At 43.7% G+C, this 17592-nt stretch overlaps 1 protein-coding gene across 5 annotated transcripts in view; it reads right to left on the reverse strand.

Annotated features, from left to right (window-relative positions):
• Positions 1 to 17592, reverse strand: part of ttll4 (tubulin tyrosine ligase-like family, member 4) — a 136040-nt gene that overhangs the window by 74030 nt on the left and 44418 nt on the right. For all 5 annotated transcript variants that reach the window (XR_015078219.1, XR_015078217.1, XR_015078220.1 and 2 more), the window contains exons 2-4: positions 6790 to 8323; positions 1885 to 1949; positions 2 to 107 (exon numbers count right to left, since the gene is read on the reverse strand). Coding sequence is in view for 1 of the 5 variants with exons in the window: in XM_085986803.1 (XP_085842929.1) it covers positions 2 to 107; positions 1885 to 1949; positions 6790 to 8237 (1619 nt within the window). In the remaining 4 variants the exon portion in view is untranslated. The remainder of the gene's footprint in view (position 1; positions 108 to 1884; positions 1950 to 6789; positions 8324 to 17592) is intronic.

A 17592-nucleotide genomic window follows, 5' to 3' on the forward strand; every position in this document is an offset into this window, starting at 1 on the left:
CTTGGAATCACCAGACTCAGGTAGATCATCATTAAAGACCAGCTTGGATGATCCATCCGTTGATACCGTAGAACAAGAATCTGTGATGGTGGAACACACAGACTCCTCTGAAAAGAAACAACAACAACCAGCATTTATAAAATGCCTTAAATGTAGTAAAACTAACATTAATAGTTATGAGCACAGCCCTCGCATATGGGATACTTTCCTTTATTAGCCGAGGCATAGAATATAAGAGCAGGGAGGTGATACTTGAACTGTATAAAACACTATTTAGGCCACAGCTAACTGCACAGTTCTGGTCACCACATTACAGGAAAGTTGTGATTGCACTAGAGAGGGTGCAGAGGAGATTTACGAGGATGTTGCCAGGACTGGAGAATTTTAGCTATGAGGAAAGATTGGATAGGCTGGGGTTGTTTTCATTGGAACAGAGGAGGCTGAGGGGCCTAGATAGAGTGGATAGGAAGGACCTATTTCCCTTAGCAGAGGGGTCAATAACCAGGGGGGCACAGATTTAAAGTAATTGGTCAGAGGTTTAGAGGGGAGTTGAGGAGAACCTTTTTCACCCAGAGGGTGGTGGGGGTCTGGAACTCTGCCTGAAAGGGCGGTAGAGGCAGAGACCCTCATTGCATTTAAAAAGTACTTGGATATGCACTTGAAATACCGTAACCTACAGGGCTACGGACCAAGAGCTGGAAAGTGGGATTAGGCTGGAGAGCTCTTTTTCGGCACAGACACGATGGGCCGAATGGCCTCCTTCTGTGCTGTAAATTTCTATGATTCTATGCACCCGAGGGGGTACATTTCTTAAAAGGGAAAAATGTATTCAACTGAATCACGCATTATCCTAAATAATGCAAAAAGGGAGGTATCTGTAAGGAAAAGTGCGCATTTAGGCAACTAAAGTATCATTGACTAAAGTTATGTCAACTAAACTCATTTTGATTTTAGGCTCCATAAGAAATTTAGTTTTAAGCTTAGAGGTTAAAAAGAAAACATATGTATTTTTAGGAATAATACTTGTCAGCAATGTTCCCTTTAAGCTGTGCGGCTACGCAGTGCTCTGGAGCTCTCACGCAGCCGGCTCACCAGCTTTTAAATGGAAGAAGCGCGCATGCGCGGAATTTTGAATGGACCGCACAGCCCGCTAAAGGGGCCGCGCAGCCCATTACAAAAAAAATGAAGAGGGTACATTGCTCGTCTAGTACAATCACAACTTTCCTGTAATGTGGTGACCAGAACTGTGCAGGTAGCTGCGGCCTAACTAGTGTTTTATACAGTTCAAGTATAACCTCCCTGCTCTTATATTCTATGCCTCGGCTAATAAAGGAAAGTATCCCATATGCGAGGGCTGTGCTCATAACTATTAAGTGGAGCCTGTGAGAAAATGAAACATACGAGCATCTTAATTGTCATTTGAGCCCCAGTTTATTATTTCTCACCCTCTCCTATGGCCTCCTGAGCTGTGAGAAAAGTGAAATACAGTAACTTACATTTTTGGGGGGGAAACTATCCTTAGAAGTCTAGAATGAAATTGTGGAAAGCAATAAACAAGTTTTGACTTAAGTTTTCCCAAGGCTAAAATTAAAATCCGGGAACAAAAGTCTAGACTGAAAGTGGGACTAAACATTTCTTTTGAATAATCAGACCACAACTCAAAGCCAGAGACCAAAGTTAAAACAAAAATCACAAAAACCTACTCATAAGCTTCGACCCTAGCTGTTCCATTAGCGTTGCTTTTCAAAAGGCGTCTTATAACAAAAAAAAGTGTTCAACGGCTACAGAAAAGTCTCATGCAATGCGGCAGTTTTCAGGGACAAAGGAGGCACACACAGACAAGGAATAGTTCATTACATGAAGGGCATGGTGCATTGAATTTACCATCATATTCCTGGCTGCTGGTATCCTCCAGTTCATCTGCAAACTCTTCCTCGTCGGTGTCATCCCTGTTAAGGAACAGTGCACGCTTTAGATAGCCTGCATCATAGCATTACAGTGCATGTTAAATACCACCAACTTTTTCTTTTAAAACCCATGTCTACTTCACGTGGCTTCCTCGAGCAGTAGGAGGGAAGCTCTTTGGTTGACCAGGAGTAACCGTACAATAGCAGTCTGGGGTGATTGGCGTTTCTGCTTGATTGTTTTTTGGCAGGGGTGGAAAAGGAGAATATCTTAACTGCGTTTTGTGCTCGTCCAAATGGCATAGCCGAGATGAGGAACTCACCGTGTTGGAAAATGCAGGATAAATGTGTGTGATAACACTTTGGTTTGGCAACAGACACAAAAGGCTTCAGGGACCGGTGTAAAGTGTGTTAAGTACTTGTTCCCTTCACTTCCCTTCCTCGGTTTCAATTCAGGCCAGATTGATGGGATAAAGATGGCTGTAGGAATTATACATGCTGGTGCGATATAGCATGCTCAGGTGGGCTTTCAGGTACATTTTTGGTGCATTTCTAAGCACTTTAACTTTGTACCTAACAGCTGCAACTTGCCTCTATATATTTTATTTTACTCTTCCCTTAGAGATTAACATGCGGACATACATTCCACCAGTGCTGGCTACACTCCATCCCCGTGCCTAACTAGCCTCGAGTCTTGGCAGGCTATTTGACTGATGGGAGGGAAGAGGAGAAGGTAGTTAAGCTCGATCTTGCTCTCACACAGCAGACGCACACTCGGTGGGGTTTGATGGATCGTGCTTGGGAGTGGCAATCTTAGCCAATTTTCCACTCTCTCAATCAAGGCACTGAGGCCACTGTAGTAGCCCAGCTGGGATCAGCACAGATTGGGGACTGGACTGAACTGCAAACTGCCAACCTGTACAGCTCAGTTACTCACTAAACACACAGCCATCTGGGAGAGCCTCACTGTTGTTAATGAGAACCCTAAACTAGAAAAACAAACAGATGCTGCCTGACCTGCTGAGTATCTCCAGCATTTTCTGTTTTTATTTCAGATCTCCAGCATCCGCAGTATTTTGCTTTTGTTTTGAAAACAGTTTTCACTTCAGGAGGTCACAGATTAGCGTCTATGGCCACAATAAAATAACACAGGCAGTTTCAGTGCACCTTCTCAGTGTGCAAAAATACAGGGAAATATTGGAGAGGAGAAAGCTGCTGCCTCACAGCTAAGATTGATCTGGCTCTCACATACAAAAGCAAGGAAGTTATGATGAACCTGTATAAAACACTGGTTCGGCCTGAACTGGAGTATTGTGTCCAATTCTGGGCACCACATTTTAGGAAGGATGTGAAGCGCTTAGAGAGGGTGCAGAAAAGATTTACAAGAATGGTCACAGGGATGAGGGACTTCAGTTACGTGGATAGACTGGAGAAACTGGGTTGTTCTCCTTCGAGCAGAGAAGGTTGAGGGGAGATTTGATAGAGGTGTTCAAAATCATGAGGGGTCTGGACAGAGTAGATAGAGAGAAACTGTTCCCATTGGCAGAAGGGTCGAGAACCAGAGGACACAGATTTAAGGTGATTGGCAGAAGAACCAAAGGCGACATGAGGGAAAACTTTTTTACGCAGCGAGTAGGATCTGGAATGCACTGCCTGAGAGGGTGGCGGAGGCAAACTCAATCACTGCAACTGTGGAATCAGCCCCAGCAAGGAGCTGACATCTTCTAATATTAACCACGCTCTAATGCAGAACATGCCAACAGTTAACAGTTGTAAGAAGAGTGATGTGGAAATTTCTATCGCTATTGTATCTTTAAGCAGGCTAGTTTGTACCCACTTGTCTACAATAACAAACCAATGTCAGTGGAAATACAGCCAATCGTTCGAAAGCACGTCAGCAATTCTAGAACAGGCATGTTACTGCAGAGAACAACTGATGCCTGCTGGTGATTACAAGAAAGTAATGCCATCCAGGGGCTTAAAATAATATAAACAACTGCATTTTTGCAAGGGACGTTTGCACTCAGATTTTACTATTTATATTCACCTTCATTATTCATAAATTGGATACGGCAGTGTCCGGAGACAGTTTCCTTTTCATAGAATCATGGAATAGTATAGCACAGAAGGAGGCCATTCGGCCCATCGAGTCTGTGCCGGCTCTTTCGAAGAGCAATCCAGTTAGTCCCACTCCCCCGCTCTTTCCCCATATCCCTGCAATGTTTTCTCCTTCAAGTATTTATCCAATTCCCTTTTGAAGGCTACTATTGAATCTGCCTCCACCACCCTATCAGGCAGCGCGTTCCAAATCCTAACCACTTGTTATGTAAAAAGTTTTTCTTCGTGTCGCCTCTGGTTCTTTTGCCAATCGCCTTAAATCTGTGTCCTCTGGTTATCGGCCCTTCAGCCATCGGAAACAGTTTCTCTTTATTTACTCTGTCTAAACCCTTCATGATTTTAAACACCTCTATCAAATCTCCTCTTAGCCTTCTCTGCTCAAAGGAGAACAACCCCAGCCTCTCCAGTCTATCCACGTAACTGTAATCCCTCATCCCTGGAACCATTCTAACAAATCTTTTGATTGTTTTATTTTGCTGGAGTGCCCTAAGTGGACACTGACGCTAGAAAGCTCTATCCCACAATATCCATCAAGATATATCTATTCTTCTTGGGCAGTCCCTCGGAACCGAGGATGACTTGCTTCCACATTAAAAATGAGTTCGCAGGTGACTGATGAGTCCAATGCGGGACCTACAGTCTCTGTCACAGCTGGGGCAGACGGTGGTTGAAGGGGGCGGGTGGGTGGGGTGCTTGGGTTGACGTGCACTCCTTGCGCTTGGCTTCCGCTTGTTCCCGGCGAAGAGACTCGAGGTGTTCGGCGCCTTCCCGGATGCTTCTCCTCCACTTTGTGCGGTCTTGGGCCAGGGATTCCCAGGTGTCGGTGGGGATGTTACACTTTTTCAAGGAGGCTTTGAGGGTGCCCTTGAAGTGTTTCCTCTGCCCACCTGGGGCTCTCTTGTCGTGTCGGAGCTCCGAGTAGAGCGCTTGTTTTGGGAGTCTCGTATCGGGCATGCGGACAATGTGACCCGTCCATCGGAGCTGATCAAGCGTTTCTATTAAACAATTTCTATTAAACAACTGATGAAATGCAACACAAGGACTGCAGGCTCATCAAGAGAACCAGTGCTTCTTGATCTCTTCCTCCACCTGTATACTTTTCAACTCTGATGGTGTACTACCCTTGGCCTAGGTTTCCACACGAAGAAAAAAAGTTCCTTACCAGAAAACAAGCCTGTACATGTTCTACTAAATTTCTGAGAAGCATTAGACGACAGGTGGGCACAAAATACACAAGAATTTTGCAAGCTTATACGTCATAAAGTAGCAAGATAAGATCAATACACAAACTCAACTGGCACTTTCAAAAAGGACTTCACAATGCATTGTCGAATTTCAACAGTCAAACATGTGCTGCAATGCCTAAAAGTATGAGATACAAGAAACAAATGCAAACGCCTAATTAAATTACAGGAAACTTTTTTTTATCCGGCACGGACGGGACCGACGTGGTGCCGGTTCATCAAAAATTCCAGATAACCGAAAGCTATAGTAAAAGATATGGGGCTGAGAGCTCCGTATAAAGCAACAGGTTCAGAACAATGGCCACAAGTTGCAAGCATCTCTGTAGCTTAGCAACAGCTGCAGCCACACCCTTGCACAGCAACACATGGAGGAAGGCAAGTAATAAGTTACCTGAACCTACTCCTGAATTTTGCCGATTAACCGAGATTTCCGGTTACTTAGGTGCCGGTAAATCAAAAAAGTTTCCTGTAAGGAGTTATTGAGCCAAGGAGTAAGGGTACTATAATTATTGGCCCGGAATATGCAGTGGGTAATGACAGCGAACTGTCAGCGTTCGCTGTTGTTATTACTCCTCTGAAACTGACCGCACCTTTGGGATTTAGCGCATGCACATCTAAACGGCGAAATCCTGACGCTGTGGTCAGTCATTCACTGCTCCGACACTGGGCGCACTGTGGACCTCCCCACTCCCCCATAGCCGGCAATCAATTAAATCAGTTAAACTGGCGAAAACTTGGGCTTTTCTGCGTTAATAGCGCTGTTAAATAACCCATTAAATGTTGAGGCTTGTTGGAATAGGTGTAACTGGGGTTTTAACAGCGTATTGACTGCTAAACAAACATGATGGCCCTGAAAAACTAATTTTTATATTTGTGCAGTGTCAAATTTCTCCATTGATAATAATTACAATTTTTTTTTAAACTTTCAAAAAAAAATTATTTTTAAAGTTTGTTTATATTTCAGCTTCTACCTTATCCCCATGTGAGAGTCCCAATCTTTATTTCGCTCTGCAACATTTTTAAAAAGTGAGGATAAAAGCAGCTTTTTATTTCCTGGTTTGCTGTCTGTGAGAATTCTTCAATGTGATTGGCTGCTTAGACAGCTTGTTGACATCACTGCAGCTCTTCGCTGGGAATCCCCATGACAGAGCGTTGCAATCAAATGCACGTCGAGAAAGGTAAACTTCTCGCCACAGAGATCGCGAGACTTCGGTGGGCAGCTTTTTTCGGGGCCAGTAGCGAGTGCCTTTGCTTCACCGCTGACTGCAAATTACAGGCCAACGTCAGCAGAAATAAAGCCAATCGTTCCAAAGCACTTCAGCACCTCTCATGGTGTAAGAACCAAGCAAAAACCATTAGACTCAGCAACTCATCCCAGATCGTCTCTTCACCCACCACCCAAAAAAAATAAAACCACCACATTTTTGTAAGTTAAATCTGTTCTTTGCAACAGTTTGTCTTCATTTTTTGCTGGGGTACTGAAGGCACAATTACAAGTTGGGAAATACTGAAAGGATACTTACTCAGAGTCTTGAGAATCTGCCTCGTTCTTGGGCTTTTCCACTTCTTTTTCAATCTTATTAGCACACTTGAGCTGCATGGCAGCTATCTGTAGCGTGACTGAACCAACGTTCGTTTTAGGGGCAGAAACAGCGATCAGCTTCTTGGTTTGCTCAGGCAAGCCAGTGGGTCCTGTACAAGTGACTGGGTTACTGTTCTGGATGTGCACATTGGTGGACAAAATGCCAGCCATTTTGTTAATACCAGCATTGGCATTTTCTTTACTTGTGCTGTTTTCTTTAACTACAGGCTCCAAGTTAGCATTGGTATAAATCCGCTCAGTTTTTAAGATTGACTGGAAGTTATTTCTCTCCTGAATGAGATTTGGCACAGTTCTCTTCAACATTCCTGCAGCACTGCTAAAGGGAGCATTCTGAAAATAAATGCCTTGGGAAGGTAGGCCTTCCGTTTCTTTTGAAAACGTCACACATCGCTCATGGACGCTGTCCTTCAGAACGCGGTCTTCGGATAATCTTTTTACAGCTTCTGTAAACTTTATTTCTGGATCAGCAGCATTGCTCTTAGTTAGCTTGATAGCACTCTTCAAGTTACCATGGGAATGTTCACTCTGATGAAAAGATTGCTCAATTTTAAGGTCTGTGGTAACATGAACAGCACTTCCAGAGATAGCCCTGGTACTGCTACCATTGTACTTAGCTGCGGCTGCCGAGTCCCCAAACTCATTGCTGCCATTCAAAGTAGTAATCTTGGCATTCTTGTCCCATTTCTGGTGCAAAGGCACTTTGGCACTGGTGGGTCTCATGAATGCATTTGTGTTCAGCACTGGCTTGCGATAGAGTGAGGTAGGTTTACCTGCAAGGTTGGGGTCATTTTTGCCCAGGAGCAGAGGCTCACAGCCTGCACTATGAGAACCACAGTGCTGTGAAACTGGGGTAATGGCACTGTTGGGCTTCATCAGGTTTTCGCATGAGATTGCTCTAGATGGGATCGAGTGGATAAAGCCATTAACGTGTGCTGAACTTGGAACTGTGGTTCTACTTCCTAGCCCACTAAACCGTGAACCGAGGGACTCGAGTCTCTGGTAGGATCTGCAGCCATAGCCAGTTCGATCGTGAATGGATGAGTTTTCAAAAGGACTGACCAAAACATTAGAACGAAAACCAGTGTGGGAGCTCGATGTTCTTGTTCTGCTATTACCTCCTGGCAAAGGAGGATAGGGGTGACAAGCAATATGCGGAGAGGTCCCTGAGCAAGTATTTTGTTTCCTTACAGGTACAATCACATTATAGCCATCCCATTCCCATAGTGGGTGCTGGGTAACAGAATAAGCTGGCCGACCCTCCTGTGGCTGAACAGGATAGAAAGGTTTGGAGCTAGAGTTCTGTGAAGTCTTGTGGTCGTTTTTGCAACTAGGGTCTGTAGAACACTCCTCAGTTTTGGGCGAGGCCATGAACTGCCATTTTATTCACAACACAGGCAAACTCAACAGAAGCTGTGCAGTACATGGGAGAACAGGAAAAAACATCTTCACTGAACCTGGAAAACAAAAAAAAAGACTAATACAATTGTACTGAAAAATGAATAAACAGCACATTTAGACACAAAAGCAATCCCCTTTGATGATAACACACAATACACAGAGCTCGCCAAGCCACTGAGGACATTTAATGGCAGAAACCAATGGAGTCTCAAGTGTTACAGGTATGAGGCGTCATGAATGTCATAAATTTGTACAGATAGTGACAAGCTGAGAATGCTAAAAGTGCTATGTAAATACAAGTCCATTCTTTATTTTAATCTAATCAGTGAGTTCAGTTACTGCAAGTCTCCTTCCTAGATTGCCTTTTGAGAACCAGAGGCAAATCTCACAGTTTCTTCTTAATTAGTTTAAGGATTTTTCAACTCTTCCAGGAAACTGCATGACTGGGAAAGGGGCAAGGAGAATTAATGCTGCATGTCGACTGCACCATCTCAGGGTGGGACAGGCTGGATGGACCAGCAAGGTCTTTTCCTGTCCCCTTTCTCATATGTTTCAAGGTATTGTTTCCACTCAAAACTATCAGGACCATTAAAAAGGGAAAACGCCTGTCAAACCATTAAGTTCCGAGAAACATGGACAAGTTTCTTCATGCAATATATAGCAGAAAGAAACATCAGTTATTAATGGCGTATTAGTGAGCGAGGCGTTTTTCGGGAAAGAATTATATTTGGAAGATTGAATTCAAGCACTCAGTCGTAATCAATTTTTTATAGCAACAAATTGAAATCTGTATTGGAGAGTATGGAAACGGTACCCAAAGCAAAATATCAACTGTATAATAGACCCGGATTTTACGGTAGAAATAACGGTGAGGCTATCAGCGCTCACTGTTATTCTGGAGTAAATCAGACAGCGACCTCCGGCATCCGCACATGCGCAGTTAAAGGCGGAAATCAGGAAGTTGCCGTCAGATTTGCCCTGCTCCTCCACAAGCTTCGCTACACCGGTACCTCGCCTTGATACCTGGAATTCAAACACATGAAGGTGTGAAGTTGCTGTACTTACTCACTAGACATGTCAGAAAGAGTTAGAGCTTGTGCATTCAAGTATAAGCGAATTTTTAAAAGACATGCTAAGTCTTAATTACTACCAAACAATCTCTCTGGCACTGAAAATGTACTTATGCAAGTGTTCAGTCTCATTCCTTCAGATTTTAATTATTGTCGGATAGTTTAAAAAATTTAAATAAACTTTTTTTTAAACTTTCTTTCTCTCATCTCTCTCTATCCCATTTTTCTTTCCCTCTCTTCCGTTTTCATTTTCTGTACATGATTTTACATTGAATTCAATGGCCCAATAATTCGGTCCCAACGCGTGAGTACGCATGGGGTACTCACGCGTAGGCCCAACAAAAGTGCCGGTTTCGTGCATGCACTGCGCATGCGCGGGAAACTGGCACTTCCGTTCCCCTGAAAGAAGGGGTTGACAGGTGGAACGCGTGCGCCGGAGAGGCGGCGTGTGCGCATCGAACTTACTTTTTTTTAAGCAGGTTTTCCCGGGAGGGTAAGTCTCCAGCAGTTACACTTTTCAAGATAAGTGGTGAATTATTAAAATTAAAATATTTTTTCCACAGGTTTATTATTTTAAAATACTTTAAAGAAAGGTAAGTTTATTTTTAGCCCCATTATAAAATGTAATTAATTTTTTCAAAAATTTAAATTGTTTAAAATAGTTATTTCATGTAATTTATAGTTATTTAAAAAATGTGATGTTTTTTAAAAATTTATTTGAAGTTTCAGTGATGTTTTGGGGCTTATAGTATTTATAGGTTTGACAGCCCTTCCTGTCAAACTTATGAATGAAGCATTCCCTGCTACCATTGGCTCTCCATGGCCCACCTGATTCCAGGGGACGCATCGAACTAACTGCGCCCCTGGGATACGCAAGCACTGCGCGCCGGCAGTTGGAAGAGGCCCAGGACCGGAATCCCACGCGGGTCCACAGCACAACGGCCGGCGCGCTAGTTAAGTGCAGGTCGGGGGCTTGCACCCGCGGGAAGCCCCGACCCGAATTTCTGGGCCAATATTCTAACTTACACTTCCTGGTTTAGACTCTGTCTCAGTAAGGATTCTTCAATCTGATTGGTTGAAGAGACACGCTGTTGCTTGCGCTGCTCACACTGGTCCTAGATCACCTGTAGAGGGCACTGCGTTGAAATTACTCTCTAATTACCGTAACTTGCCGCGCAAAAGCCCACTAAAAGTCTGCGGGCAGCTGCAAGCGTAATGAACAGCAAGCAGTATTCGTTCGCTGCTAACCGCAAAATCCAGGCCCTTTTTTTTTTGCACCTGGTTAACCTTAATAAAAACCTTGATGTGGTCATATCATCACATCAATTTCACATGTACTCTTGCTGGTTTCAGTATCATGTTGTGCACAACTAGAATTGTCCACATATCTGGTTGCAACTTAGGACTTAACCGATGTTCCTGTCTGTGGGAATTCTCGAGTATTCAGTTATTTATAATGACTGGTGGTATTTCTATTTTGGGCTCAATGTCATTTAAAAAAAATCACTAGCACAGCAAAAGGTTTTTCTAAATAAGTGACCACTCTTTGAACTGCACTGATATTTGACACAAATTGTACTTTCAGAAACATAAACCCTCAGGCAATCACCCTCACACTCCCCTCCCCCAAAACAAATAAAGCAATCAGTTGCAGGATTAAACAGAACATTAAAAACTATTACTATTCCAGATATTTTCATACAGATAAAATCTCTCACACACAGGAAAATATATCTAAAAGGTCTTTCAATTGAAAAAAGAACAGCACATCAATTGAAATAGATGCTATAGAATGCAACCTATTCATGCTGAATTATTTATTAGTGCTTAGAAAGAATGGTGTAAGGAAAGTGCCCTGTAAATTGTTCAAAAAAAGGCTGTAAGGATAAACCCAGCAACTAAAGGCCAGTCAGTTTAACCTCGGTAGTGGGGAAACTTTTAGAAACGATAATCAGGGACAAAATTAACAATCACTTGGGCAAGTGTGGATTAATTAAGGAAAGCCAGCACAGATTTGTTAAAGGCAAATCGTGTTTAACGAACTTGACCGAGTTTTTTGATGAGGTAACAGAGAGGATGGATGAGGGCAATGTGGTTGACGTGGTAGAATTATAGAATCATAGAATAATTACAGCACTGTAGGAGGCCATTCAGCCCGTCGAGTCTGTGCCAACTCTCTGTAAGACTCCATCACAATGGGTGATCTTTAAGGAGGAGATGTTCCAAGTACAGGCTAGGTACATTCCAACAAGAGGGAAGGGTAAGGGAACCAAAGCAAGGGCTCCTTGGATGACGAGAGAGATAGAGAAGATGATGATACAAAAAAGAGGGTGCATCATGCCTGTCAAGTAAACTAAAATGGAAGGGGGTTGGGAACCTGAGCAGGGAGACAAAGGAAAGGGAAACAAGGATAAAAGCAAAAGATAGGAAGGAGAAAAACAAAAGTGGCAGTCAGAGAAATCAAGGGTTTAAATCAAACGTGGCCACAGTAAATAATAATTCTAATAGGGCTAAGAGCGTTAAAAAAACAAGCCTGAAGGCTTTGTGTCTTAATGCAAGGAGCATTTATAATAAGGTGGATGAATTGGCTGCGCAAATAGAGGTAAACGAATATGATTTGGTTGGGATTACGGAAACGTGGCTCAAGGATGGCCAAGACTGGGAACTCAACATCCAGGGGTATTCGGTATTCAGGAAAGATAGGCAAAAAGGAAAGGGAGGTGGGGTAGCATTACTGGTTAAAGAAGGGATTAACACAATGGTAATGAAGGATATTAGCTCTGATGATGTGGAATCTGTATGGGTAGAATTGAGAAATACTAAGGGGAAAAAAACATTAGTGGGAGTGGTATATAGACCTCCAAACAGTAAGGCGGAGGTTGGGGATGGCATTAAAAGGGAAAATAAAGAAGCGTGCAATAAGGGCACAGCAGTCATCATGGGTGACTGTAATCTACATATAGATTGGGCTAACCAAATTAGTAACAATACTGTGGAGGAGGAATTCCTGGAGTGTTTACGGGATGGTTTCCTGGACCAATATGCCGAGGAACCAACCAGGGATCAGGCCATCTTAGACTGGGTATTATGTAACGAGAAAGGATTAATTAGCAATCTTGTTGTACGAGGCCCCTTGGGTCGGAGCGATCATAATATGATCGAATTCTTCATTAAGATGGAGAATGAAGTAGTTGACTCAGAAACTAGGGTCCTCAATTTAAATAAAGGAAACTACGATGGTCTGAGGACCGAGTTGGGTAGGATTGATTGGGGAATGGCACTCAAAGGGTTGACGGTGGATAGGCAATGGCAAACATTCAAAGACCGAATGGATGAACTACAGAAGTTGTTCATCCCAGTTTGGCATAAAAATAAAACAAAAAAGGTGACTCAACCGTGGCTAACAAGGAAAATTAGGGATAGCATAAGATCCAAGGAGAGGACATACAAATTTTGGCCAGAAAAAGCAATAATCCTGAGGATTGGGAGCAGTTCAGGATTCAACAAAGGAGGACAAAGGGATTAATTAAGAAAGGGAAAATAGAATATGAGAGTAAGCTTTCAGGGAACATAAAAACTGACTGTAAAAGCTTTTATAGATAAGTGAACAGAAAAAGATTGGTGAAGTCAAGCGTAGGTCCCTTGCAGTCAGAATCGGGGGAATTTATAATGGGAAACAAAGAAATGGCAGACCAACTAAATACATATTTTGGTTGTCTTCACAAAGGAGGACACAAATAACCTCCCAGAAATACCGGGGAACATAGGGTCTGATGAAAGGGTGGAACTGAAAGAAATTAGTATTTGTAGGGAAATGGTGTTAGGAAAATTGATGGGACTGAAGACCGATAAATCCCCAGGGCCTGATAATCTACATCCCAGGGTACTTAAGGAAGTGGCCCTAGGAATAGTAGATGCATTGCTGGTCATCTTCCAGAACTCGATAGACTCTGGAACAGTACCCATGGATTGGAGGGTAGCTAATGTTACCCCACTATTCAAAAAAGGTGGTAGAGAAAAAGCGGGCAATTATAGACCGGTAAGCTTGACATCGGTAGTGGGGAAAATGCTAGAGTCCATTATAAAAGATGTAATAGCAGAGCACTTGGAAAGCAGTGACAGGATCGGACAAAGTCAACATGGATTTACAAAAGGTAAATCATGCTTGACTAATCTACTGGAATTTTTTGAGGATGTAACTGGTAAAATAGATAAGGGAGAACCAGTGGATGTGGTGTATTTGGACTTTCAGAAGGCTTTCGATAAGGTCCCACATGAGATTAGTGGCAAAATTAAGGCACATGGGATTGGGGGCAAGGTATTGACTTGGATAGAGAACTGGTTGGCGGACAGAAAGCAAAGAGTTGGAATAAACGGGTCGTTTTCCGAGTGGCAGGCAGTGACTAGTGGGGTACCGCAAGGATCGGTCCTAGGACCCCAGCTGTTCACAATATATATTAATGATCTGGATGAGGGAATTGGATGTAATATCTCCAAATTTGCAGATGACACAAAGCTGGGTGGGAGGGTATGCTGTGAGGAGGATGTCATGAAACTCCAGTACGATTTGGACAGGTTAGGTGATTGGGCAGAAACATGGCAAATGCACTATAATGTGGATAAATGTGAGGTTATCCACTTTGGAGGCAAAAACAGGAAGGCAGATTATTATTTGAATGGCAATAGATTGGGTGAATGGGAAGTGCAAAGAGACCTGGGTGTTCTTGTGCACCAGTCGCTGAAGGTAAGCATGCAGGTATAGCAGGCGGTTAAGAAGGCAAATGGTATGTTGGCCTTCGTAGCAAGAGGGTTCGAGTACAGGAATAAGGATGTCTTGCTACAGTTGTACAGGGCCTTGGTGAGACCGCACCTTGAGTATTGTGTGCAGTTTTGGTCACCTTATCTGAGGAAGGACGTTTTTGCCATGGAAGGAGTGCAGCGAAGATTCACCAGGCTGATACCTGGGATGGCAGGAATGACGTACGAGGAGAGATTGTGTCGATTGGGCTTATACTCACTGGAGTTTAGAAGATTGAGAGGGGATCTCATCGAAACCTATAAAATTCTGTCAGGCCTGGACAGACTAGATGCTGGAAGGATGTTCCCGATGGCCGGGGAGTCCAGAACCAGGGGTCATAGTCTAAGGATAAGGGGTAAGCCATTTAGGACTGAAATGAGGAGGAATTTCTTCACCCAAAGAGTGGTGAACCTGTGGAATTCTCTGCCATAGAGGGCGGTGGAGGCCAGTTCATTAAATATATTCAAGAAAGAGTTAGATATATTTCTTAAGGCTAAAGGGATATGGGGAGAAGGCAGGGACAGGGTACTGAATTTGAATGATCAGCCATGATCGCATTGAATGGCGGAGCAGGCTCGAAGGGCCGAATGGCCTACTCCTGCTCCTATCTTCTATGTTTCAAGGGAGAACCAGAGCAAATACAATGTGAAGATGAAAATAAGATTGGCAGAGAGAGAATATGAGAGTAGAATGGCAGTTAACATAAAAGGGAACCCAAAGATCTTCTACCGGCATGTAAACAGTAAGCAGGTAGTAAGAGGCAGGGTTGGAGCCTATCAGACAAACATAAGAACATAAGAAACAGGAGCAGGAGTCGGCCAATCGGCCCCTCGAGCCTGCTCCGCCATTCAATAAGATCGTGGCTGATTCAATCTTGGCCTCAACACCACTTTCCCGCTCTCGCCCCATACTCGTGGACTCCCTTGTAGTTCAAATATCTGTCAATCTCCGCCTTGAATATATTCAATGACTCCGCCTCCACAGCTCTCTGGGGTAGAGAATTCCCAAGATTCACGACCCTCTGAGAGAAGAAATTCCTCCTCAGCCCCGTCTTAAATGAGCGACCCCTTATTCTGAAACTATGCCCCCTAGTTCTAGATACCCCCAAAGGTGATAAATGCTTAGAGGTGCAGGGCAAGGCTAGAATACTCAATGAGTACTTTGTATTGGTGTTTACTAAGGAGGCGGATGCTGACAAAATATCGGTAGAAGCAATGGAAGGGGTGAAAATTGATAGACAGGATGTACCAGAAAGGCTGGGTATGCTTGGAGTGGACAAGTCGCCTGGTCCAGATGGCTTGCATCCCAGGTTGCAAAGGGAATTGGGGGAGGCGATAGCGGAAGGGCTTGCCATAATTTTCCAATCTTCCCTAGATGCGGGGGAGGTGCCAGAGGATTGGAAAGTGGCAAATGTGACACCATTGTTCAAGAAAGGGTGTAAGGGCAATCCTAGTGACTACGGTCAGTTTAACATCAGTGGTGGGTAAAGTTTTAGAAACAATAATCAAGGAAAAAATTAACAGGCACTTGGAGAGGTTTAAGCTAATTAAGGAGAGCCAACACGGATTTGTAAAATACAGATCGTGTTTGACTAGTCTAATTGAATTTTTTGATGAAGTAACAGAGAGGATTGATAAAGGGAATGCAATGGATGTTGTCTGCATGGATTTTCGGAAGGCGTTTGACAAAGTACCACATAGAAGGCTGGTTAACAAAATTGAGGCTCATGGAATAGATGGGTCAGTGGGAGCTTGGATAAGGAATTGGCTTAATGATAGAAAAGAGCAAGCTGTGGTAAATGGCAGTTTTTCAGACTGGCGAATGGTAGACAGTGGTGTTCCCCAAGGGTCAGTGCTGGGACCACTGCTTTGTTTGATATATATAAATGACCTGAATATTGGAAGAGAGTGTAGAATTTCAAAATTTGCTGATGACACCAAACTTGGGGGTGTGGCAAACAGTGATGATGATACCAATCGACTGCAACAGGACACAGAAAGGCTAGCAGAATGGGCAGACAAGTGGCAGATGGAATTTAATACAGAGAAGTGTGAGGTGATGCATTTTGGCAAAAGGAACAGGGAGAGGCAATATACACTTAATGGCACAGTTTTAAAGAGTGTGCAGGGACAGAGGGACCTCGGAGTTAATGTGCATAGGTCCCTGAAGGTGGCAGGATATATTGAGAGTGGTTAACAAAGCATATGGGATCTTAGGCTTCATAAATAGAGGTATTGAGTACAAAAGTAGAGAAGTTATGCTGAACCTTTATAAAGCACTGGTTAGGCCACAACTGGAGTATTGTGTCCAGTTCTGGTCACCACACTTTAGGAAGGATGTGAAGGCCCTTGAGAGGGTGCAGAGGAGATTTACCAGAATGGTTCCGGGGATGGGGGATCTTAGCTACAAGGACAGGTTGGAGAAGCTGGATTTGTTTTCATTAGAGCAAAGGAGGTTGCGGGGGTGTATTGATAGAGGTGTACAAGATTATGACGGGTTTGGATAGGCTAGACGGGGAAAAGGCTGTTCCCACTAGTTGATGGTACAAGGACTAGGGGACACAGATTTAAAGTTTTGGGCAAGAGATGCATGGGGGATGTGAGGACAAAACTTTTTTACGCAGCGAGTGGTGATTACCAGGAAGTGGTGGAAGCGGAGACACTCAATGTTTTCAAGGGGAGACTGGATAGGCACTTGAGGGAAATAAACATGCAGGGCTACAGGGATAGAGCGGGGGAATGGGACTGACTGGATTGCTCTACAGAGAGCTGGCATGGACTCGATGTGCCGATTGGCATCCTTCTGTGCCGTTATGACACTATAATGACTTCAGCTAGTCCTAAGCCCCCGCCCTTTCTCCGTAACCCTGCAATATTTTCTCTCAGGTACTTATCGAATTTCCTTTTGGAAGCCACGATTGAATCTGCCTCCACCACCCTCAGGCAGTGCATTCCAGATCATAACCACTCGCTGCGTAAAAATTATTTTCCTCATGTCACTTTTGGACCTTCTGCCAATCACCTTAAATCTGTGTCCACTGGTTCTCGACCCTTCCGCCACTGGGAACAGTTTCTCTCCATCTACTCTGTCCAGACCTCTCATGATTTTGAACACCTCTATCAAATCTCCTCTCAACCTTCTCTGCTTTAAGGAGAACAACCCCAGTTTCTCCAGTCTATCCATGTAACTGAAGTCCCTCATCCCTGGAATCATTCTTGTAAATCTTTTCTGCATCCTCTTGAAGGCCCTTCACATCCTTCCTAAAGTGCGGTGCCCAGAATTGGACACAATTCTCCAGTTGAGGCCGAACCAGTGTTTTATAAAAGGTTCATCGTTACTTCCTTGCTTTTGTACTCTATGCTTCTATTTATAAACCCCAGGATCACGTTTGCTTTTTTAACCGCATTCTCAACCTGTCCTGCCACCTTCAACGATTTGTGCACATATACCCCCAGGT

Source organism: Somniosus microcephalus, chromosome 4, assembly GCF_052327205.1.
Source record: "Somniosus microcephalus isolate GS21.2 chromosome 4, FLI_Smic_1.0, whole genome shotgun sequence".
NCBI classification, from domain to species: Eukaryota; Metazoa; Chordata; class Chondrichthyes; order Squaliformes; family Somniosidae; genus Somniosus; species Somniosus microcephalus.